Here is a 25531-nt window from a genome sequence, read left to right as displayed (position 1 = left end):
TAAAGATATCTTCGCCCATACCCAGCAGGAAGCAATTTTAAGAATACGACGCCCACATTCCCAAAGAGGTGGTATGAGGCGGGTGGTTTTTTGGTCTTTTTAATGGGTTTTGGGTCTGGGATAAATTTCATTGTTTAGGGGGTTGGTTACAAGTTGTTGTCAAGGGTTAGGAAAAAGGCTAAGCAAAGGAGATTAGATTTAAGGTTCTTGTTTAAAAATAAAAGAGAAAGAAAGAAGAAGAAAAAGACAATTACTAGTTTTAAATACTTTACATTGGATTGGATTGTTTTATATTGTATACAAATTATATATATAATGAAATTGATATTAGAAAATGCTATATGTATATTTCTAATTGTACTTATACCATTCATTTAACAATGCAATTTTCTGATCCTTGAATGTTATTATTACCAACTATTAGGATATAAAGAAATGAAAGTTAGCAGTTAGACATTACAATAGAACTTGTAGTCATATTAGAGATGTTTTAAAAATTGAGCAGATATATTTTAGACAGGTCATCTTCAAACCCTTCAGAGATCTACAGAATATGGCATTTAAAATGTTTTAATAACTTAGAAAATTTTTCTTTTTTGTTATGATTATGAGACATGTTGGCTCCTGGCAGTACCAATCTACTTCAGGGAAAATATGGGCATTGAAGAAACTGTGTATGGAGTTAACTTTCATTGTGGCAAAAGTTAGCCACTGGACAACAAAGTATCCTCGAATCAACTGCTGACAAAATGGACAGACAGGACATGAAACAAAAAACTACTGATTCTTGCCAAAACAAGTGTGGTTATGGCTTTATCAAAAGGCATCTTCTGAGGCCAGGACAATATGGCACCATCCCTGAAATGGCCTTCACAATTCGGAAAAGGTACAGTGCCCTTTTCTTCGAAGGCAGCTGAATAGGCAGTGGGCCGATGGCTTCTGATGTGCAATGGAACAGCAGCTGAAACAGTTATTCTTGAAGAGTAACTAAGCTCACGCCTCGCAATAGTAAACTGGCATTTGACAGAGGGATGTGGAGAAGAACGGGATGCTGAGATGAAGCCATACATACACAGCCAAGAAGAATGGACAGCTGAATTAAAAAACCAACAACAATTTCCAGAATTTAAAATCCTGAATCATGACATGACACTAGTGGAATTCAGGTGTTTCTGGTACATGGACTGCTCTCACCCAATGTGAGGTTGAACTGTTGACCTTGTGTACATCCTACTTCACAAATGAGTCTGTCAGATATGCTAAGCCTATAGGCTGAAGATGATGCCCCAGCATTGCGGAGAAACCTCAGGTGACTGTCTAGGCAGCTGGCTGTTTCTGTCAACTCACAAATTTTTTGGAAGTTGCTTGTATGCACTTCCTGTTTTTATTTTTGTTAGCTAATATTATTTCCTTCTTGGGTCTCTGAGGGAGTTGAAGATTAATTAGTTATAGTTGAAGATTAATTAGTTATAGTTGAAGGTTAGTTAGTTATAGTTGAAGGTTAATTAGGATAGAAAGTGAATTAGATACATTTTGGACTTAACAAAATAAGATAGATAATGAAATTATTGTCTCTGAATTTGTCAAATACAAATGGACTAGACATTTAGACATTTATTACTTGTATATATTGTATATAGTCATTGTACTTTTGTATATAGTTTTTCTTTTGTTAGTTATAACCTTTTTCTTTTTTTTCCTTTTTATTAAAATAGAAAAGGGGAAATGTGGTGGTATTTTACTTGTGCTGAAATGTGATTTTAATTGTATGTTAATAAATAAAGTTGTCTGGGGGTCAGAGCTATTAGAGCCATAGCAAGTGCGTGGCGGCGGTGGTGCACGCCTTTAAGGACCTGGAGGGTGGTACATTCAGGCAGTGACGAGGCAGTCACATGTTTGGGTTTACAACCAATGAGAAGGCAGAACAGCTAGAGTATATAAAGTCACACACACAGGAAGAGGCCCCTTTTTTTCGGAGAGCTCTCTTGGCTGAAGAGGATCCCTGAATCAGGAAGGGTGAGGCTCTTAGCTCTGACCTCTTGGCTTTCTTCTCTGAATCGGCTCTGTGTTTCTTATTTGATAAGACGGTTGGTTACATCTACACGCTCCAGAGAAATTTCCCATCTGTAAATAAAATACATCAGTAGTGTCCTCATTCCCAGGCTCTACCTCTTTGTGCTCATACAGGACTGTGCAAGTTTCAAAACTCGACCTCCGACTGACTTCTCACACTCACCTGCACAGGTAGACACAAAAGGCTCAGTGCTTTGGCTTTTTAACAGGGAAACTGAGGCTCAGAGAGGCGATGACTTGCCCAAGGCTCGAGGTCAAGACAGTCTCAGCTCTGGTGTCTTACAAAGGCCACTCAATGCACCTCTCTGAGCCTAGGGCAACTCATCCTTGGGGAAGATAACTGTCAAGTGTTCCTCTAACTCGGTCTTGCCGTTAGCATGGCCACTTAGGTCAGTGGTCAGTGTGGGGGCTGCTTAGTCACCATGTGCATATTTCCCACATCGGGGTAACTGTCTAGAAATACCTAGAGTTTCTCAGTCACTGGGACCAGCCGGCAGCAGTCAGACTGTTACCAAGGCGGGAGGGTGAAGGGAGGGTGTGGTGATGGCCGGTGGTACAGGTCAGGGCAGCGAGCTATCTTTTTTCTTTACAGAACTTGGACCGAACCCAGCACCTTACACATGTCAGTCAGACCCTCTACTGTCAGCCACATCTTAAACTCTCTTTGTTCTGTGACATAGTCTCACTAAGTTCTCCAGGGCAGCCTCGAACTCAATCGTCCTGCTTCAGGGTCCTTAGTAGCTGGGATGACAGGCCTGCACCACCAGGCTCAGCTCAAGGTTGAGTCTCTGAGTCTAAAGCAGTGTCTAGCCCCTAGGAAACTCTCCACTTGAAGGATGGATGGACGGATGGATGGATGGACAGACAAATGACAAGACAGAAGCAAGGGTGTGTGGACGGCATCCTTAGGTCCTGGCAGCTATTTCTACAGTACCCCCCATCCTAGTGAAAAACATGAGCTCTCCCAGGAGACTGGCCAAGCATGATCTAAATGGCACCAAGGGCCCTGCTGTTCCCACAGCATATCTGCCAAGAGGGGCTTCGGCCAAATACGGTGCTGTGCTCACTGAGGGCTTTGCTTCCTACTCTCAGGTTGTAGAACTCTGGGTACGAAGGGGCCTTGTGGGTCATGGAGAGTCTGCCAGTTACTGCGGGAATTACAATAGTGTCCTCTCTTCCCACATGGAACATGGTCCAAGATGCCAATGGATGCCCGAAACAAAGAATATCATGGCATCCTCTCTATACTAGACACAAGCATACACACACACACACACACACACACACACCATTCAAGTGTGTTTATGTTGCTGGGGATGAACTCAGGGCTTTGGGCACGTTAGGCAAGTACTCTATCACTGAGCTACAATGCCAGCTCTGTCTTTTCCATCAAAACTAAGCACTTACCATACACAGTGACGTGAGCTTTGGCAGCTGCTTTTATTTCTAATTATGGGTGGAGGGGTCACGCACGTGCATGCAGGTGCCTCAGGAGGCCCGAAGAGGGCACCAGATCCCCTGGGGCTAGAATTACAGGCAGTTGTGAGCTTCCTGATGTGGGTGTTGGGAACTAAACTCCGGGCCTCTGTAAGAGCAGTGCTTGCTCTTAACCACGGAGTCACTTCGCCAGACCAGCTTTTGCAGCTTTAAGCCATCATGGATTTCTTAGTGAGGGGACACATTCTGTCATCACGGCAAGCTCGGCACACAGTGTTCTTGCCTTCTTTTTCTTAGAAGTCAAACTTGGACTTCATTAACTCAGGAAGCACTCAGCTTCTCTTTGGCATACATGGCTTGTGTGTGAGACAGGAGGGACTTCAGTGCAAACACTCCCATGAGGACAGATATGGGTGGTCGTGGTCTACAGCACGGATACACTGTGACGTTCTGTGTCAGACAACCAAAAGCAATGTGATTCCACCACTCTACTCGAAATGTATCAGCTATTATTTTGGACCATAGTTGGCAACGGGTTCCTAAAACCACAGACAATAAAACCTCAGACAATGGGGTGGGGGTGGGGCAACTCTCATTCTGTTGGCTGAGAGCTAGGTTAGGATTCTGGAAGGAATGAAGATGTTCCCTCTGTGATGAGATTCCTCCCACTTCTTCATCCTCCATGTCTCCTAAGGGCCCACCCAACGACAGGCATCCCCATCCTTAATCTATGCCATTTAATGTGTGCTATCTCCATCCTCTCTCAAGGACTCCATCTCTCTCCACCACTGAATCCCCAGGGTCTGCACAGGGCTTGGCACATGGCAATGTCCGATAGATACTTGATGAATGAATGAACTGGGAATGGATGGTATGAATGAATTGGGAATGGATGAATATGCTGTTGAGGACACAGTGTTCAATTACCTGCCAAACTTTTGATCAAAGTACGTGTTAGTAACCCAGAAAGCAGGGTACAAAAATCAAAGGGGGAAAAAATTAAGCATTTTCTTTATTATTCTTTTCTACATGGATAATAAATCCTTACAACTGAAAATAAAATTCGTTGTTTTTTCAGAGTGTTTATCTATCCCAAGCTAACCTGGAACTCACCCTGTAGCCAAGTTTGGTTTCAAACTCAAAGTTTAGCCTCAGCCTGGCTAGGCCTCAGATTACAGGTGTGAGCCATCATTCCCAGCTCTACATTGACCTTTTAAAGGGTGGGGGTGGGAGGGTGTGAGCTGGCAGGAAACACTGACTCTACCTGCTGTCCTTGCTTCAGGTTCTTTCCATAGACTTGTTTATGGAAATACACTTTGGCCTGTTAGGAACACAATCCATTGTTCTTAAACAATCTGCTACTAACACAACTGGGGAGACACTGGTTCCTGAACGCTTGTCCATTCCCTGTGGTTTGATTTCACTGTTATCCTGGGAGCAAACTGGAGGTAGGAAGCCTGAAAAAACACATTTACAGATTCCAAAGGCTTTTACCTACAAGTTTCTAGAATTCAGAGACTTAAAAAGCTGCCACAAGAGACGCATCAAATGCTAATTTATATATATATATATATATATATATATATATATATATATATATATATATATATATATGTCATGGAGATGGCTCGGCAGGGATGGCACTTGTCACCAGGCCTGACGACCTCAGTTCATCCCTAGGACCGAGGAAGAAGAGAGAGGCAACCACTGCAGAATGTCCTCAGACTTCCACACGTGTGCCATGACACATGAGCGCCTCCTACCACACACAAACAAAAGCTTCCTGAGCTCTGCCGCTCCCCCAAAGATCACCATCCTCCCACTCATGCACACACCACGCCCTCATCTACTCAGCCGCTTGAGCACATTTGATGAGAAACTACCACAGGCCAAACAGTTCTTTAAGACTGAGACACACACCTGAATGCAGCACACCCTACCCCTGCCTTTTTGAAACTTGCATTCTATTTTGAAAAGAGAGACATTAAACAATAACATATATCAGACGGTGATTATATGGAGGAAAAATAAGTTGGGGGTGGGAGGGAAGGAGGGCTTAGGGGATGAGGTATAGTTTTAAACAGAGGGGTCAAGGACAGCACCGCGAGAAGCTGACATTTGAGGAAGGCTGGGAAAACAGGGGGAAACAGCTATGCAGCCATGCTGGGAAAGGCTACCAAAGAAGGAGACAGCAAGTGCAAAGGCCCTGAGGCAGGAGGAACTCAGCTCACTTGAGAAACAGTATGGTGAGAGAGTCAACAGAGTCCACAGTAGGTCATGGGGGTGGGGGACAAGCCAGGTCACATGGAGCCTTGAATATCATGGAAGACATTTGCTTGTTTGGTAAAGTGGAAACCATGAAGGATTTGTGACAGAGCAATGCTGCTCTGACTGGAGTTTAGCAGAGATCACTGTGGCTACCACTGTCTCTACATGGTAGCATGGCTGTAGACCACGCTGGGCACACATCTAACAAGGAAGGTGTATGTACTGGTCAGTTTTTTGATAACTCAACATAAACCAAGACATATACAAGAAGAGGGAATCTTTTACTTTGTAGATTTATTTATGTGTCTGAGTGTTTTGTTTGCATTTGTCTATACACCATGCAGATGCCTGGTGCCCTCAGGGATCATAAGAGGAAATCTTAGTTGAGAAGATACTTCTACCAGATTAGCCTGTAGGCAAGTCTGTGGGACACTTTCTTGATTAATGATGTAGGAAGGCCCAGTTCATTGTGGGTGGGGCCACCCCTTACCAAGTAATCCTGGTCCTGGGTGTGTAAGAAAGCAGGCTGAGCAAACCACAAGAGCAAGCCAGTGAGTAACATTCCTCCATGGCTTCTGCTTCAGTTCCTGCCTCCAGGTTCCTGTCTTCAGTTCCTGCCTTGGCTTTCCTCAGTGATGGACTGTTACCTGGAAGTGTAAGCTGAAATAAACCCTTTCCTCCCCAAGCTGCTTTTGTTCATGGGCCTCAGCAACAGAAACCTAAGACAGAGGTAAAAGTTCTGTATCTGGGATCATTAAGCAACTGACATGTGACTGAGGAAATGAAGCTTTCATTTGGTCACATGGCCAAAGCTGCCTGTGGCTGGTGCTGTAGTGTATACTGTGGACAAGTTCCTGTGACACAGACCTTCAAGAAGATGGAAAAGTGCTGTGACCAGACACCTGGACAGTGGGCTAGGAGGACCAACCTGAGTCACATCGGAGTCAGGTCAGGGGTCTGGCTGGGCTGGACCCCACATTTTACAGCCAGATGAGCAAACAGCCCCCAGGAGCAGGTGACTAACTTGTTAATCAGAGCTACTACTGGGTGAAGTGCCTGGATCACCTAGTTGTTGAGCCAGATGCAAGTGGGGTGTGCTGGCTGTGGGCCCGTTCCTGTGAGTCAGTGGGCCTGATTTGGCAAGGCCTGTAGGACAGGGCCCTGCCTCCCTGGCCACTTGCCTGGTGCTGCACCCCAGCTCCTCCTCCCCGCTGCTGTCGGCTAGCGTGTGTTTTGAAGATCCTGTACCTCAGTTGGCTCTCATATGTAAAGTGTTTAGACAAAAGCCAGACAGAAAACCACGTGCCCCAAGTCTCTGCTGCCCACACAGCAGAAAAGATTCCCCAAGTGAAAGTCACAGCTGTGTTCTAACAAAAGCTTATTCACAAAAATGGGTGGCAGCTGATGTGGTGAGACACGTGGAAGCTGAGACTTACTATTCATTGATAAAGCTTAGTGTGTGAGATGATTCTGAATGTGCACGGGAAGTGTCTCCTTGGTAGGGGCCAGGCTAGTTCTTAGTGGACTGTCTTCTCTCTACCAAGACCGTTTCAAAAAAGTCCAAAGCAAGAGGCTGAGGCAGGAGGCTGGAGAGTCTGAAGCCAGTCTGGGTGAGGCCCTTTCTCAGAATAAATGTAAACAAATGGGGCTGGGGAGATGGTTCTGTAGGTCAAGTGCTTGCCTTGCAAGCGCAGGAAACTGAGTGCAATCCCAGGACCCACATGAAAAAAAACCGAGCACAGCGGCAGTATTTGTAATCCCAGCACTGGGAAAGTGGAGGCAGGCGGACCCCAGAGCCAGCCTAGCCTACTTGCTTGTTACTCGGTGAGTTCCAGGCCAGTGAGACCTGTGTAAAAAAATGAAAATAAAAATAAAAAAGGATGCACCTGAGAAACATCACCTGAGGTTTTCTTCTGACCTCTACACGCATGTGAACCTGCAGGAACACACTCGTGCATACATGCACACACAAATAATATTAAATAAATAATATAAGTAATTTCCAGTGTTCTTAGGAGCAACGACAGCAGCCTCTGGAGCATAAGCACACACAATTATGAAAAACTTTTATACTGGATTCCCGGTGAGTCTCACAATGGCCGGATCACACAGGGGCTTCTCATGCACTGTCCTCTTCTGCAGTTAGGATAAGAACTCTGCCCATGAGTGAGCCTGAGCCAAAGCTTCAACCATGAGGGGGAACCTCAGCAGAACATGTTCATGCCACACGTCCACCATGGCAGTGGCCTGGCACCTCGAAGGTATTCAACAAACATCCCTCAGATGGACACATGGATATGTGACCTTCGGAATTTCTCGGCTCCTGGGTGGCTGTGGTGTGCTGGTCTGGTTTTCATCACTAATACGTCACAAAATACCCAAAGCAGCTGATGTATCATAAGCAGGTGGATTTCACACACAGCTCTGGTGAGGACCCAGGGACTGCTCCTGGAGGCAGGCAGGGTATAGCACTGCCTAACAGAAGTCACTGGAAGTCAGAGAGGAGCCTGGGGATCCACAGTATCTTTGGCAGACACCCCCCATTAAGTTCCACCTCTTCCCCCACCCCATGCCTGGTTTTTCAAGACAGGATCTCATGTAATCCCAGCTGGTCTCAAAGTCAATATGTAGCAGAGGTTGGCCTTGAACTCCAATCCTCCAGGCTCCATCTCCCAACTGCTAGGATTACAGGTGCAGACCACCACATCTAGCTCCATCACTTTCCAGTACCAGCACCCTGGGGACCAAGCCTCCAACACACAGATCCTCAGGCATAAGCCACATCCAAGGCACCACAGGTGGCTTGTCAAACAATTTCTCTGTGCCTCAGTTTCCACAGAGATAAAGCAAATAATCCTTTCCTGGTTTGCTTTCTGTTGCTGTGGTAAATGCCACAACCACGTGCTACTTGAGTAGGAAAGGGCTGGTTTGGCTTACCCCTCCAGTTATCAAGCCCATCACCGAGGGAGGAACCAGGAACAGAGGCCATGGAAGAACACTGCTGACTGGCTTCCTCTCTGGCTCATGCTCAGCCTGCTTTCTCATATAGCCAGGTGGGTCTTATCTAGCCCAGATGCACCTTCCTCAGGACGGCATCCCGGGCCTTCTCATATCAATCATCAGTTCAGACAATCTCTCACAGACATGGCCACAGGCCAATCTGATATGCACAGTCCCTCGGCTGAGGTTTCTTCTCCCCAGGTGACTCAGGTTGTGTCAAGTGGACAATAAAAACACTTCACTGAGTTCCTAATAGAACTTGGGAAAGTACGCTCAGACTCCATAGGCAAACGCAGACCCGGGCCTGCAGAGTCCACACGAACAGGCTCCGGCTTGCCTGACCCGGGCCATCCATGCTCCTCTGAGCTCTACCAGAAGCCTCCTCACACACACCAGGGGCTGTCCAGTGTCACAGACACCCTCACATTGCTCACTGGACAGCCAGGGGGCAGGTCCGTTACAGCCTCGGTGACCTCAAGCCCAGGTGCAGCGGGATCCTGATGTCCACCAAGAGAAGACTCAAAACTAGTCAAGAGTGAGGCAAAGTTACAAAGACAGACAGACAGACTTGAAGAGAGCCCAGCGCAGGTAGGAGAGGCTTGCCCCAGCTGCCTCACAGTCACAGTGGATACAATGCACAGGCTTCCAAGCTAGTCCATCCGTAAGTTCAGATTTAGAGGAAGCCCATGCTGGCCTGGAGACTTAATCACAGAGCTGTGTCCCCAGAGACGCAGCTTGCCACCGGGGAAGGGAATGCTGGTACAGATAAAACACAAGACAACTAAGGGGCCCTTGCTCTTCCTTGGGTCACAGGATGCTGGACTTAAGACCCCATTTAGTAGCCAGAGTTCATATCTATCGTTTATTTTTACTTTATGTGCATTAGTGTTTTGCCTGCATGTATGTCTGTGTGAGAATGTCGGATCCCCTGTAACTGGAGTTACAAACAGTTGTGAGTTGCCATGTGGGTGCTGGGAACTGAACCCAAAACCTCTAGCAGGGCAGCCAGTGCTGTTGACCACTGAGCCACCTCTCCAGCCCCCAAGGAGCCAGAGTTCTAACAACCCTGGATGTGGTGCTTCTCCGAAAGGGAAGGCAGTGCTGTAGACCTGGTTGTCAGCCAGCGAGGGACAGAAATCAGAAGCAGTAGGGTGTGTGGTGGGGGAGGGCCCTTTCTCATGTTCCTTGGTCCTCCCTTCCTCTCTCCCACTGTCCCTCCCTGTTTGAGACAATCCAGAGCCTCACTAGGCAGCCAAGGATGGCCTCCAGGTCTTGGCACTCCCCCATCCCTCTGCCTCCTGCTGACTAGCCCCGGTGCCTTGCTTGGCTCTTCCCGTGTTGTTTAAGTTTGGTTTCTAAATGACATGTACCTGTTGTGCAGACAGGTGGACCAGAGCGAATGCATGCAGAGGTAAGAAGACCACCGTGGAGCTCAGCAGACAACTTTAGGAGTCCTCTCCTTCCACTGTGTGGACCCAGAGATAAACCCAGGTCACCAGGCTGGGCTGACAAGCCTCTTTGCTCACTGAGCCACCTCAGCAGCCCTGGTTTGCCTTTTGAGAGGAGGTTTCATGTAGCCCAGGCTAGCATCAAACTGGCTATGTAGCTGAGAATGACCTTGAACTCCTGACCCTCCTGCCTCCCCATCTTGGGTCTATCCCTCTCTATTTCCTAACTAGACCTCCTGACCTCTGCCCTTCAGGTCCCTCTCCGTCAAAGCTCCTCCCACTTGGGTTGCCAATAAAGGCCCCCCAAACACTCCTCTTTATATCCCCCTGCCTCAGCTCAGAGTTATATCAGAGTCACTCCACATTTGGGCTGGTACTGCCACCTCCCCCCTGCACCCCGCACCCCTACTCCAGTACCTCCCTGCACCACCCCCACCCCCCACCCCCGCACTGCCCACCCCCACTCCAGTACCGCCCCACCCCCCGCACCCCCCCACCCCCACTTCAGTACCGCCCCGCCCCCACACTCCCCACCCCCACTCCAGTACCGCTCCCCACACTCCCCACCCCCACTCCAGTACCGCCCCGCCCCCCCAACTCCCTACCCCCACTCCAGTACCGCCCCCCTTTCCCCCAGCCTTTGTGTAATTCCTTTCCCAGCACTTAGGTTCTCTTGGATTTTCTTCCCATCCTTCTGTCCACCGCTTACTCCCTTGACCTGGACCTCTGTGGCCTGTCTCTCACAGGCTGGCTCTCCAGGGGTCAGTCCAAGGGCCTGACTAGAGCCGGCCCATCTCCCTCCTTCTACTTCTGGGAGGGAGCCCCAAGTGCACAGCCCAGTTTGACTGGGTGGTCCCAGACCCAAACAACTCCCCTTGGGAGAGAGCAGCCAGCTTGCAACCAAGTCACACCCCTCCAAAGACATTTCCCCCTTTTATCCCTCCAAAGTTTTCACTTCCTGAAAAAACAAAGACAGCCACCTCTAATCTGGGTCGCCTGTTGCTGGGCAGAGCTGGGCTCCTCCAGACAGAGGGGCAAAAATAGCTCACGAGAACCAGTCCCCACGAGAACCCTGACTGGCGTCCTGACTGAAAAGGGCTCATGGAATCTGCAGCCTGGTCCAGAACATCCCACCCTCCTCAGACACCCAGAAGAGTGGTGTGTCACTCACCGGAGGAATGGGCTCAGCAGACAGGGGAAGAAGATATAAACACCGCAGTCAATGGCTGTTTTCATGGTTATTGTGATGTAGTAGACTTGACTCAAGGAGAAGTCCACGCAAATGCCTGATGGTGTATCTGCAGAAGCCCAGTCACAAACCTCATGCTGTCAGTGTTACAAGGACCAAGCAAAACTACCTGTAGTGCTGTCAGGGCTCGGGGACAGTATCTCAAAGTATCTTATCTCAGAATCTCATGTCCCAGCTACTAGGCAAGACACACACACAGTACTTTTCTTGCCCAAACTTCATAAAAACTGGAATCCTTTGTCCCCAAGACAGAAGAAAGTTGACTTTAATCTTCCCCGCCTGTCTAGGAGGCTGGAAGGACTTCTCCACCTGTGTTTGACAGGTGCTGATAGGAATCTCAAGAGGAAAGCTGCCCAGTGATCCCCGAGAAGCTGGGTTCTCAATATGACCTATTAGCACAGCTCACACACAGCTTTGATGTGCCCCACTGTTCTCCAGGGGGATCCCATGTGGCTTCCCCACCTAAGCTTCAAAATGGAGAGGTCACCCTGGATCTTTGGGTCTTCAAGAGTATAACAAACTTTGATGTAGTTAGGCATAGTACACACCTAAAATGCCAGCACCGAGTGACAGAGGCAGGAGGATAGTAGTTTCAAGGCTATACTGTAAGACCCAGTCAGACACACAGGGGGAAAGGAAGAAAAGAGAAAGGGCAAGGTTTCCAACAACAACAACAACAACGCTGTGCACATGTGGGCTGAGCAACCCTATTCACCGGACCCAAGGACTGAGTCAGCCCGGATATCCATCAGTGGATGTGTGCACACACAAAATGTGACCCACCGACAATGGAGTAGTAGTCACCCATGAAAAGGGATGAAGCACTGTTTCATGTGACCGTGGACGAATTCTGATGATATGCTGAGAGGAAGCCACTAAGCACTCAGATCAGTGTCTAGATAAGAGATCCACAGACAGAGGTAGGAGCAGGCTGGTTGCATGAGGCTGAGGAGGGGGAAGGGACTACTGAATGGGGTGAAAGAAATGTGCTGGAACCAGTCAGAACCAGTCAGACCATTCTCCTGAGGCAAGAGAAACTTTAAGTAGTAAAATCGATGCTATAAAGGATTTATTAATTAACTTGCTTAGGAAATATAAATTATACTAAGTGGAATTTTATAGCTGGAAGTTTCTCCGGTCCCACTTGGCCCCGTGGTTCCACAGCCGCTTATAAAATAATCACTCAGAGGCTTAATATTAATTACAAACTGTATGGCCTATGGATCAAGCTTCTTGCTAGCTAGCTCTTATAATTTAACCCATTCCCTTTAATCTATGTATCGCCACGTGTTCCGTGGCTTTACCTGTGTTACTTACATGTTGCTCCTTGGACTGTGGGCCGGCATCTCTCTGACTCCACCCTTCTTCTCTCTGAATCTCTGCTTGGATTTCCAGCCTGCCTCTAAGATGCCTTGCCATAGGCCAGAGCTGCTTTATTAGCCAATGGGAGCAACACATATATTCACAGCGTACAGAAAGACATCCCACCACAGAATTTAGCTGAAGGAGCACTGCCTCCAATACGATGGAGATAAGTAGTACACTAACTAGGCTTGCTAAAAAAGGTAGGAAGAAAAAATTTGTACTGCAATTGAAGTTCAGGGTACATGACCCTAAGGGCAGAGCAGGTTTGCAACCATCATGAAGTCCTGGTCTGCAGTTAAGTGCCCTGAGCTCTTAATCAGGAGAAGCACAGTTCTGCCAGGTGGGTAAGATGGACTTGGGTAACAAACATTTGGACAGAACAGCACTGGTTGTTAAGAAGTAATCCTGGCAAATCTCTGCCATGTAAATCTCCCATCCATCCAAGTGGCCCGACTTACAGTCTCCTGTCTCTGTTTTAATTGTTCAAAGTGTGACCAGGGGCTGAAGTGAAAGAGATTTGAGGATGAGAGTGTACGTGGAATATATAAGCCTAAAGTGTGTAAGTTAATAAAACCTTCTTCTCCAGGCCAGCTCTTCCTTGGGCATCAGCCAGAGCAGGATGTGAGCTATCATCAAAGAGCTTTCTCCTTATTCTTCCTGAATAGCAGAGTGGGTTCTCACTAGTGTTGGGGACATGCAGAGTGGCTTCTCACTGGGGATGGGGGCATGCAGAGCAGGTTCACACTGGGGATGGGGGTGTGCAGATTGGGTTCTCACTGGGGATGGGGGCATGCATAGTGGGTTCTCACTGGGGATGGGAGCATGCATAGTGGGTTCACATGGGGGATGGGGGTGTACAGAGTGGGTTCTCACTGGGGATGGGGATGTGCAGAATAGGTTCTCATTGAGGATAAGGGTGTGCAGATTGGGTTCACACTGGGGATGGGGGTGTGCAGAGTGGATTCTCACTGGGGAGGGGGGCATGCATAGTGGGTTCACACTGGGGATGGGGGTGTGCAGAGTTGGTTCACACAGGAGAGCAGGGGGCATGCAGAGTGGGTTCTCACTGGAGGGCAGGGGGCATGCTTCTGCATCACTCCATGCTAATGAACAACAGCTGAACATGTGTGATCAAACCTCCATTAAGAGAAGAGAGATGGAGGGAAGAGAGAGGGAAAGGGAGAGAGAGGAAGTATTAGGAGAAATGATCACACAGAGAGTGTGTGGACAGAGTAGCCTGCCAAGACAATCCTGTTTGTAAAAAGGATGCACCAAGACCCAAATGGGACAGGAAGTTCACTTCATTTTTATTAAAAACACAGGTGGTGACTGTTCTCCCCCCCACCACCACCCCATTGTCTGGGGTTGGACCAATCTTTCAGGGTTGCCTAGTTTTAAAGGAATCCATTCAAAGGAAATGAGGGGAAGTAGATGCCACTTAAATTCTTATAACACAGCTGGGCATGGTGGCCTGTGCCTTTAATCCTAGCATCTGCAAGGAAAGAGAGGCAGATCTCTGTGAGTTCTAGGCCAGCCTGGTCTACTTAGTGAGTCCCAGGCAGGCCTGAGCTGCATAACAAACTATTTGAAACAAAACAAAAAAGCATTAACCAGGGATAGGATAATCCCTCTCCCTCAGGGGAGGGAGAGGGCCTCAAGAGCATATGGTAGAGACAGAGTTCAGCCTCAGAGAGGCAGTCAAGGAGTGCTTCTGGGAAGAAGTGACTCTGAAGGAAGAGATGTATGTACCTTATAAGGAAGGTCATGGCCCCCAAGGTGGAGGGAAAGGGCTAGAACAGAACAGCACCATCAAGTGGTCATGGGAGGAATGTGTGTGAAAACAGGAACCAGTGGAGAAGGGCATCCATGCAAATACTATCACCAGAATGTGCTAGGCACTGGTGAGTCACTGAGGCCACCTTCCAGGACCCCAGTGGCACAAGGAGGCACAGCCATAAATAACAACAGTTAACGTTTTGTAGCATTGCCACTGGTCCCAGGACAGCCCCGAAGAGCCATGTTCCCATCGTCTGGGTGCTCACATCCAAACCCAGCGCCCTGCACTCTGGACAAGGAGACCTACGTGCCCAAGGAGTTACCACAGAAACACACTGTGGACTTTGAGAATGGACACAGGACACTACAGCTTCCAGCCTGCTCTTCTAGAGTCATTTGCTCAGGGGAGGACGTGGGCCATGTTGTGGGAAAGCACAAACAGCCCTAAGGAGGCCCAGACAGAGAGGAAGAGAGGCCCCTGCCAGCAAAGTTGGGTAACTCCACATGATCAGGATATGGTGGGAAGGACCTCTAGTCTTAGTCAAAAGCACAGGCAACTGCAAAACCAGGGACCCCTTGACTACAACCTTACTGTAAGAGACTCAGGGGGCAGAGACTCCCAGAGGATTTTCCCCCGACTGCACACACTGTGACCCAGCACAGGACCGTTGCTCATCTACAGCATACCATGCCACTGTGGGGTCCTTTTGCAAAGAGGCCCCACTCCATGCAGCTCGATTAGGAGATCAGAAAACAGCATCTGCCTGGGGCTGGCAGTGTGAACCCGTATCCCAGGATGCCAAGGCAGGTCAGATAAGTTGAAGGCCAGCCTGGGCAGCATAGCAAGACAATGTCTCAGACTTTAAAAACAAACAAAACCAGAGGTAGTGGTGCACACCTGTGCTTCCAGCATCGGGAGGCAGAGGCAGGAGTCCAAGGTCAGCCTGGATTACATAAGATTGTTGTCTCAGGGGAAAAAAAAATAAAATAAAATGTAAAAGGAGGCTGGGGAACACAGTTCAGAGGGAAAGCTCTTGTCTCGAGTGTGTGAGGCCCTGCGATCAATCCCCAATATTGATCAATCCCCAATATTGCAAAACAAGCAAAAATGTGTCCATATCCAACGGGGTGGGGAGATGGTTCAGCCATAGGGCCCCAAGAGTAGCTTAGTGGCCCTGCAACTCTCCGGGGAGATACGAGGACTGGAGTGGCAACATTGTAACGGCGTGAGCTGGAATAAGAGGAAGATCTATGGGAGCCAACCAGAAAGACACTTGGCTTTCACAGTGCCGGAATAGAATCCTGGAACTTCATGCAAGGCCAGAAAACTCTACCAGGAGACACGCCCCGGCCCCTCACTGGGGGAGTCTAGGCCAGTCACACTGCAACCTCTGACTGCTACCTGAGGGCTGAAACGAAGTTGACATCAGCAATGCCAGACTGAGCGAGAAAAACGATCATAGACCCTCCCGCCTGATTTTTTCTGATTCCAGAGCACTGTCCCAGGATCGGGGTCTTTCACTTGATGTTGAAAACAATCCAAAGAGAAGGGGCCCAATGCCCGCGTCCATATCCTCGCGGCACGCTAAGCTTTGCCTTGGTAAATACAATCTCACACTGAAACTCAGCCTACAGATATCATTGTGAAGTCTGGCTCAGGGCAGAAACAAAATAAATACAAACTACAAGGAAGCTTGCCCGAGGGGCTTGGCAGCTCTGTTATATCTACTGGGCGGTGTCTTTACACATGTCTGTAAAATCTTAGGAAGCTGTATAACTGACTACATGTTTAACACAACTAAAAAGAAAGATCTCCCTGCTCCCAATGACTACTGTCTATGACCAGGGCTGCGTGGGGCATTTATTAATATTTCACTGTTCCTCAGCCCATCTGAGGCTCAGAGAGGGCAAGTCACTTGGCAAAATGCACACAGCAATAAAGACCAGAGACAGAATGGCTTCCAAGTGGATCTAAAGAAACTACCCAGGGGCAGGGGGCTTGAGGGCAGCCTGTAGGGCAGGCAGGTTGTCACAGTCTCTTTACAGAACAGATACCATGGCGATCCAGAGGCTGGCCTGGGTCCGAGGGTCATCGTGTGGAAAGTGAGGACCGCCTCCCCAGCTCGGTAGAAAGGGAGCCTCCTCGCCGGACAGGTCCGCTGCCCCCGCTTTCTCCGCAGCGATCCCTTGCGGAGGACCAGGACGGCCAGCCCGCCTCCCGCACGCTCGGTCCCGCCGCGTCCTACCTGTGTGTACGGCCCGCTGCCGGCTGGACCCGCGGCCCGGCTCGCCCGCGCTGCCCTCGCTCATCTCGGCCCCGCGAGGACCCTCCGGCCGCCCCGGCCCGCCGCCCCGCCTCGTCGGGTTCCGGATGACGTCACAGAGGCGGGCGGGGCCGTTCCCACGGGCGCGGGGTGGGGACCAGCTACCTCTGGCTCCTCTCCCTCTTCTTTCTCGGTCTCCTTTCTTCTCCCCTCCTCCTCGCCCCCTCCTTTCCCTTTTCCTCCTCTCCCCTCCCCTTTACCCTTCCTCTTCCCTCCCTCAGTCTCTTCTGGTGCTCTGAGACCTAGGCTTGAACTCCTAATTGTATGCCTCCACCTCCCAAGTGCTTGGATTACAATAAATTGTCATTTGGTAGCTAGGGCACGGAAAGCGTGGAACGTTGCCATTTGGGCACGTGTGTATGTGTGTGTGTGTGTGTGTGTGTGTAGACACGCGTAACTAAGACAGTCATGTAAATTGCACCAAATATCAATGTGTGTGTAGATAAATCTCTAGAGGATGTAAGTTTACTCGCTTGCATGGTTATTGGGGGAGCGGGGAGGAGGTCAGGTGGGGGAGGATTTGCTACATGTGCTTGTCTTAGAAATGTTCTCATTTCACCGACACCCCATACCGATATTCATGTGCAGCTGAAACATAAAATTAAACATAATGAGTGGGGCCAGGGAGATGACTCAGCAGGTAAAGGTGCTTGCTGCCAAGGCTGACTGAGTTCTAACCTCCGAATCCACATGGTGAAAGGGATCGATCCCCCTGCATGCATACAGACACAAAATAAATGCACAAATAAATGAAATTGGGACAATTGTCTTTTAAAAGAGAAAGTGGGGGCTTGAGAGAAGGTTCATCACTTAAGGGCACTTCCTGCTCTTCTAGACAGAGGGTTTGGGGTTCGATTCCCAGCACCCACAACCACCCTGAACTCCCGCTTCAGGGGATCTGATACCCTCTTCCGACCTACACAGGCACCTGCATGCATGTGGCATATGTTCACACACACACACACACACACACACACACACACACACACACACACACACACACAAATAAAAATAGCTCTTTAAAAAAGAGCTTGGGATACAGAGGCAGGCAGTTATCTGTGAATTTGAGCCAGCCTGGTCTACATAGCAAGTTCTAGGCCAGCCTGGGCTACCTAATGATACCCAGTCTCAGAGGAGGAAGAGAAGAGAGAGGAAAGAAATGGGACCTATGGGGTGCAGACGCTGTTTTACCTTCTCAGGAGGCTGAGGCAGGAAGGTCACTTGAGCCCAAGAACTCAAGGTCAGCCGGGGCAACGCAGGAACTTCATCAAAATAAAGAGAAGTGGGGAGGGGACGGAGTAGGAAGAGCAGGCAGGTGGCTACAAGGCAGAACAAGAAGTTCTATTTTGAGAATTTCTAAAAGGCTCAGACGCCAGCTCTCACTGGAGACCTTTAGCAGCCAGGCAGGGTCGCCCGGGCTGTTTGAAGGTCACCCGGCTTCCCAGCGTCCCTCCCTGCGCCTCCCTAGCCCTGTCCGCCCTCCCTGTTTTCTTATACTGTGCCGCCTTCCTCCCTTGTCACTTAGACAGTATCTGCTGACCTCTGGATGTTCACACGGTTTCTGTCCTTGTAGTTTCTCTGTCCCAGGGGATGATTAATACAGGATATTAACATTGCTTTAAAAAAAAATTCCCAGGCATGGTGACTCAGGCTTGAAACCCCAGCCCTCTAGAGACAAAGACAGGACTATTATGAGTTCAAGTCCAGCCTGGGCTACATAGCAAGACCCTCTCTCAAAGCAAATAAATAAGAAAACTGAACTATAATATAAAGACTATGACCCAATTACAGCAGAGTGCTCAGGTGTGCACCAGCTCATCTGTGTATAAACTACAGCCTCATCACCAGATTTCCTCCTCAAACAGAAATCTCTCTCCTACTGTTTTTCTTCTTTTTCCAACTTTCTTTCACATTTTAATTTTTAATTTATGAACATGGATGTTTTGTCTGCATGTATGTCTGTGTGCCTGGTGCCCATGGAGGCCAGAAGAGGGCATCAGATCCCCTGGAAATGGAATTGCAGACAGATGTGAACTGCTGTGTGGGTGCTGGGAACCAAAATCAGGTTCTCTGGAAAAGCAGCCAGTGTTCTTGACGGCTCAGCCATCTCTCCAGCCCCTGGAGAGTTTCTTGTTGTTTTTTGGTTTTGAGGTTCCTTTAGCCCAGGCTGGCCTGGAACTCATGATACAGCCAAGGATGACCTTGAACTCTTGCCTCCACCTCCCAAGGGCTGGGATTACAAATGTGTGCCAACGTGCCCGGCACGTCATTGTCAGCTCTTCCAGCAAACTGCATTTGTAATAAAGTAGAAGTTCCTGAGCAGGGTGTGGTTGTTTGAGGCCAGCTTGCATAGTGGGACCCTGTGTCAGAAAACAGAGGGGAGGAAGGAAGAAAGGAAGGAGACAGGAATGAAAATGAGAGTTAATTATCATCATCACCATCATCATCATCACCACCCCCACCACCATATGTGTGTGTACAGTGTGTTTGTGTGTGTGTGTGCAGATATGTATGAACAGGTATGTGGAGGTCAGAAGTCACCTTCAGGTCTCTCACCTCAGGAGCTCTCTACCTTATATTAGTTACGTTTCTATCACTGTGATAAAATACCACAACCAAAGTAAGAGTTTGCTTTGGGTTTATGGTTTCAGAGGGTCAGAGTCCATGATGACAGGGTGGAGGTAGCAGGCAGTAGGCAGCTGGAGCAGCTGAGAGTGCACTTCTGGATCTACAAGCAGGAGGCAGAGAGGGCTTACTCCAAATGGCATACGTCTTTTGAAACCTCAAAGTCTGCCCCCAATAACATACCTCCTCCAACAAGGTCACACCTCCTAATCCTTCCCAAACAGTCCTACCAAGTGGGGACCAAGTATTCAGGCACAGGAGCCTTCTCGTTGAAGCCACCACACTGTGGTAAGGTCAGGGTCACACCTACTGGCTCAGCAATGTCAAAGGTTAGAGACACTTAGGGTGCTTAATGCATACCATCAGGACCTGCTGTGTGTCTATCTCCTCAGACTTTTTCTCCTCCAGTGTGCTTCCAAGCTCTCAAAACTACCCTTTACAGGGAGGCAAGATCCTCCTGTGGATAGCCACAGAAGCTTGGTGAGTGCTGGGTGATTTAAGGGTATCACCTGACCATCTATGAACCTCCTTTCAAGACTGTGTCTTTCAGTGGCAAGGAATTCAGTTAGACTGGCTGGCCAGAAGCCCCAGCGATCCTCCTATCTCTGCTTCCAAGACTGTGATTACAAGCACACACTACAGACAAGGTCTCACTCTGTATCCCAGGCTGGCTTCAATTTATAATCCCCCTGCCTCAGTCTCCCAAATACTAGGATGACAGGCACATGCCCCCACGCCCAACTGGAAGCCACTATTTTGAAACCTCTTACTAGACACAGGTACTTTAATGCTGTTTCCTTGACTAGACTCTCAATAGGCAAATGGAAGACACCAAATCCATATATTTATTAAAATCTTCATCATTGATACACTTAACAATAATAGACTGCTCCAGCTGCTAAGTGGTTGTGCAGTCAAATCACCTCCCCCAGGGCGTCCCTGGGGTTTTTTTTTCTTTCTTTTCTCTTTCTTTTCTCTTTCTTTCTTTCCTCTTTCTTTCTTTCTTTCTTTCTTTCTTTCTTTCTTTCTTTCTTTCTTTCTTTCTTTCTTTCTTTCTTTCTTTCTTTCTTTCTGTTTTGTTTTTCAAGACAGGGTTTCTCTGTGTAGTTTTGGAGCCTGTCCTGGATCTCGCTCAGTAGATCAGGCTGACCTTGAACTCACAGAGATCTGCCTGGCTCTGCCTCCTGAGTGCTGGGATTAAAGGCGTGTGCCACCGCCATCCAGCCTTGGTTTTCATGTCTGCATAACACATGGGTTTGGGCCATGATGCCAGGCTGGGCTGACTCCTGCCGGGGGTAGTTTGAGAGCCCTGGTGATCTAGAAATGCTTTTGATCTGAAGGGTGGAAGCCATGATTGTTCTCCAGCACCAAGCCGGAGGTCATCCTATCCCACACAACAGCCATTCTGCCTCCCAGGAACTTGGTAACAAAAACCTGAGCCGGTGGCTGGAGAGACGGCACTGCTGTTCACAGTGCCTACCACACCTCCAGATGACTCAGGTTTGGTTCTCAGCACCCCAGGAAAGCAGCTCATAGTTGTCTGTAGCTCCAGCTCCATGGGATCCAACATCCCCTTCCCATCTCCAAGGGCACACACATGCATATGGCAAATACACACAGACACATGGAACGCACATAAATAAATTAGTAGGGGCGGGAGGCAGCTCACAGGAACTCCAGTTCCAGGGGATTGGGCCCCTCTGGCTACTCAGGCAGCTGCACTCACATGCACATACCTACCCACACCCCCACATATGCAAATATGCAAATATGCATGATAAATTTAAAAATTGCACACACAGCTGTCGGGTGTTTCTGCTTCCTTTTGACAAGAACACTGTTTTCCAGGAACACACCACGTATGTTATGAGAAGAGCACTCAAGATTTAGTCTCGAGCTGCTTCTGAGGATCAGCCACCCGGCATCTTGGTCTTCACTGTCTGTACCGGTCCACATCTGTAGATGCAGCATTGGTGGTGTTTCCCCTGGAAGCCCTCTGTTGTGGACCACTGCCCTCCAAGCACAGTGGCCATTACCATCTTCATCAGAGCAGCTGTGACGACCCAGAAGAGATCAGGTCTGTGGAAGTTCCCTCACAGAAAGAGGGCATGGGGAGTGGCAACAGACCCTCACCTGAGACTCCAGCTGGATGCTATTCTGTCCCTGCTGTTCATGGTCTCCAGAGGTGCTAGAATATACAAAGGGTGGAAGGTTCATTGAAGCAGGGGAGCTATACAGTTCAGTCTTGCTGGGCTGGGACTTGGGGGTAATGTGACTCTAGGAGGTGGGTCCTGGCTGTGGATGATCGGTCACGAGGGGCAAGCCTTTAGAAGTTCTAACACAGGACCAGTTCGGGGTCCAAGGTGCCTACATCCTGTCCATCCCCATGTGAACAAGCTACTCCCGCCTACCACCACCCGTCTACCATGCTTCCCCGACATTATGGGCTGAAATCCCTCTGAAAGCAAGGACCCAGAATTCTTCCCTCCTGGTATTGTCAGGCATTTTGACCACAGCGGTAAGAAAAGTAGCCCACCTAGCCATTTCCTGGGCATGCCCACCTGCACTTCCCACGCTCCTCGACCCTTGACCCTCTTCTCTGTGTCTCCCTTTCTCATGGCATTTGCCATTCTCTAACAAGACAAACAACAGCTTGCTTTCCGGTTACTGCACCACTGTTGTTGTTTCTACCCCGCTACAACAGAATGACAGTTCCGTGGCAGGAATGTGTGCGTGGTCACGTGGTATGCCAGGCTTCTTCTTTGGGGCCACCAACCAGCTCCCAAATCACGACATGGAGACTTATTATCGGTTAAGAATGCTTAGCCTTATCCTAGCTCTTATTTTAATCTGTTTTTCTTTATCTACGTTTTGCCTCCGGGCTTTTTACTTTTCTTTCCTTCTGTAGGCTTAACTTTCACTGCTTCTTGTGTGTGGCTAGCTGGCGGCTGCCTGGCTTTTGGCCCCTCTCTTTCTCCCACATTCTTTCCTCCTCCTCCTCCTCCTCCTCCTCCTCTTCTTCTTCCTTCTTCTCTCCTCCCCCCCAGATTTCTCTCCTACTTACTCTCTTTGCCTTCCAGCCCTGCCTATCCCTCTCCTGTCTAGCTATTGGCCATTCAGCTTTTTATTAAAGCAATCGGGTGCCTTAGGCAGGCCAGATGAAACAAATGCAACACATCTTTACATAATTAAACAAATGCAGCATAAACAAAAGTAACACATTTTTACGCAGTTAAAGTAATTTCTACCATATGGCAGAAGTTCACCAGGCATGTGGGAATTAATGGATGGAGGAGGGAAGTCTCTTTCTCTCAGAGACTGCTCTATATTATTTATTTGTTCATTTCATTTTACTGGTTTATTCATTTGTGTTTGTTTTGCTTGTATTTTGGGGGGAGGGAAGGGGGGGTCAGTGTAGTCCAAAGATTTCCTGTGTCCCACCTGGCCCGTGGTCAGGATAAATCTCTCTCACCCATAGTCCTGCAGCCACTTATAAAATAATCACTCAGAGGCTTAATATTAATTACTAACTGTATGGCCTATGGCTAAGAATTCTTGCTAGCTAGCTCTTTCATCTTAAATTAACCCATTTCTATTAATTTATGTATTGCCACGTGGCTATTCATTAACAGTCTGCTGGCATTTTGCTTCTTGGGCAGCAGACTGGCATCTCCTCTGCCTCTCCTTTTTTCTTCCTGTCTCTCTCTCTTGGATTTTCTGCCTGGCTGTAACCTGACTCGCCATAGGCCAGAGCAGCTTCTTTATTAACCAATCACAGCAACACATATTCACAGCCTACAGAAAGACATCCCATAGCAGGTCAGAGTTTCAAGTATCTCATGCTGACCTCAACTTCACTATGTAGACTAGGATGACCTTGAACTTCCAACCTACCTGCCTCCAATTCCTGAGTGCTGGGATTACAGGGATGCACCACTGTGCCTGATCAAACCCAGGGCTTCATTCCTGTTGGGTAAACTACCAACTGAGCTATATCCCCAGTGCTCTCTCTCTCTCTCTCTCTCTCTCTCTCTCTCTCTCTCTCTCTCTCAGAAAGGATCTCACTGTGTGACCCAGCCTTGCCTCAAGTTTATGATCCTTCTGCCTCAGCCTCCCAAGTGGTGGGGTTACAGGTGTACACCATTCTGCTGTGGGATGTCCTGTATGTCAAATGTGTTGCTGATTAGTCAATAAATAAAACACTGATTGGCCATTGGCTAGGCAGGAAGTGTAGGCGGGACAAGGAGGAGAATAAAACTGGGAAGTGGAAGGCTGAGTCAGAGAGACACTGCCAGCCATCATGATGATAAACAGCATGTGAAGATGCCGGTAAGCCACGAGCCATGTGGCAATGTATAGATTAATGGAAATGGATTAATTTAAGCTGTAAGAACAGTTAGCAAGAGGCCTGCCACGGCCATACAGTTTGTAACCAATATAAGTCTCTGTGTTTACTTGGTCGGGTCTGAGAGGCTGTGGGACTGGCAGGTGAGAGAGATTTGTCCTGACTGTGGGCCAGGCAGGAAAACTCTAGCTACAAATGGCGTCCAACGTGGGGCAAGAGTTTCCACCTAAAAACCTGAGAAAAGATTCTAAAATGGAGCTAAAAACAGCTTCCTAATTGTCTCTCTCAAATGAGCGACAGCTGCCGGTTTGAGCTACTTGTGGGTTCCTGGCATGCGCGCTCAACCTGCTGTATGGTGGGAATGAGGCCTCTGCAAGTGGCACATTAAGCTGCGTGGTAGATTTAGCCTTTGCTAGTACAAAACAAAAAAGAGGTTTCTGGGCTACATGCTGCTTGGATAAAAGCATAGACCCACGATAGCTCCCAGAGCTGACAGTAAACCACCACCATGTTGGGAAGCTGAGGTGGGCGGAGCCAGCAGTCACAGCTGCTGCAGTTTAAAGCGATAGATTCACAATAATACAGATTCAGGTGTAACAGTTTACCATGTGTGTAAAAATGTACATAGGCTTGAAAGAGAAAGAAAAAGGAATATATACAGTTATATAAAAAAATAATTAGTTTTTAAAAATAAAGTCTTTAAAGAGACAGTAAAGGTAGTATAAAAAATAAGCCACGTAAAAATGGATATTACACAGAGAATCTGGATTATGTTGTCTTTGGGATTTTTAACTACAGAAAAACATTTGACTGTAAAAGCTATTGAGTTAAACCAATATATATATTTTAAAGATACCTTGACTTCAAAATTTGGATATAAGGATATGTTGCTTTGGAAAAGAGTCTCTTTTGTTCCCACAGAAAGCCAAAGGCTATGGATTTATTCCAGATTAAGATACATCAGGTTTGACCAGCCAAGACCCCCTGAAAGGTCTCCAATGACACCAAGGCCCAGATGATCCAACATCCAGAATGGTTTCAAGGCAACTGGCTCAGACGATACACCCTCATGGACTATTCCATAATCCTAAAATTTTCTTTGTGTCCCCATAAGACACAGCACCCCCCTCCAGCAGGAAGTAGTAAGAAGTAGAAGCTATGCCCAAATTCCCAAATTATATGTAATTTTACTTTGTTAAGGTTAAACCCTTCCTTTTTGGAAAAAAAAAGGGGAAGTGCTGTGGGATGTTCTGTATGTCAAATGTGTTGCTGATTAGTCAATAAATAAAACACTGATTGGCCATTGGCTAGGCAGGAAGTGTAGGCGGGACAAGGAGGAGAATAAAGCTGGGAAGTGGAAGGCTGAGTCAGAGAGACACTGCCAGCCGCCATGATGACAAACAGCATGTGAAGATGCCGGTAAGCCACGAGCCACGTGGCAAGGTATAGATTAATGGAAATGGATTAATTTAAGCTGTAAGAACAGTTAGCAAGAAGCCTGCCACGGCCATACAGTTTGTAAGCAATATAAGTCTCTGTGTTTACTTGGTCGGGTCTGAGTGGCTGTGGGACTGGCGGGTGTCAGAGATTTGTCCTGACTATGGGCCAGGCAGGAAAACTA

General features: G+C 48.2%; 1 protein-coding gene across 2 annotated transcripts in view; it reads right to left on the bottom strand.

Annotated features, from left to right (window-relative positions):
* Positions 1-17027, bottom strand: part of Tmc7 (transmembrane channel like 7) — a 56383-nt gene extending 39356 nt beyond the window's left edge. The window contains exons 1-2 of one of the 2 annotated variants that reach the window (XM_052761643.1): positions 10936-11814; positions 10149-10243 (exon numbers count right to left, since the gene is read on the bottom strand). Coding sequence is in view for 1 of the 2 variants with exons in the window: in XM_052761640.1 (XP_052617600.1) it covers positions 16863-16926 (64 nt within the window). In the remaining variant the exon portion in view is untranslated. Of the gene's footprint in view, positions 1-10148; positions 10244-10935; positions 11815-16862 lie in introns of those variants that run through there. The other variant, XM_052761640.1, reaches the window with a different exon arrangement.
* Between the last annotated feature and the right edge of the window lie 8504 nt (positions 17028-25531).

The sequence above is a fragment of the Peromyscus californicus genome, unplaced genomic scaffold, assembly GCF_007827085.1.
Source record: "Peromyscus californicus insignis strain IS unplaced genomic scaffold, ASM782708v3 Scaffold_4__1_contigs__length_199733344, whole genome shotgun sequence".
In the NCBI taxonomy this organism is placed as follows: domain Eukaryota; kingdom Metazoa; phylum Chordata; class Mammalia; order Rodentia; family Cricetidae; genus Peromyscus; species Peromyscus californicus.
This window is presented reverse-complemented; position numbering and strand designations above follow the sequence as displayed.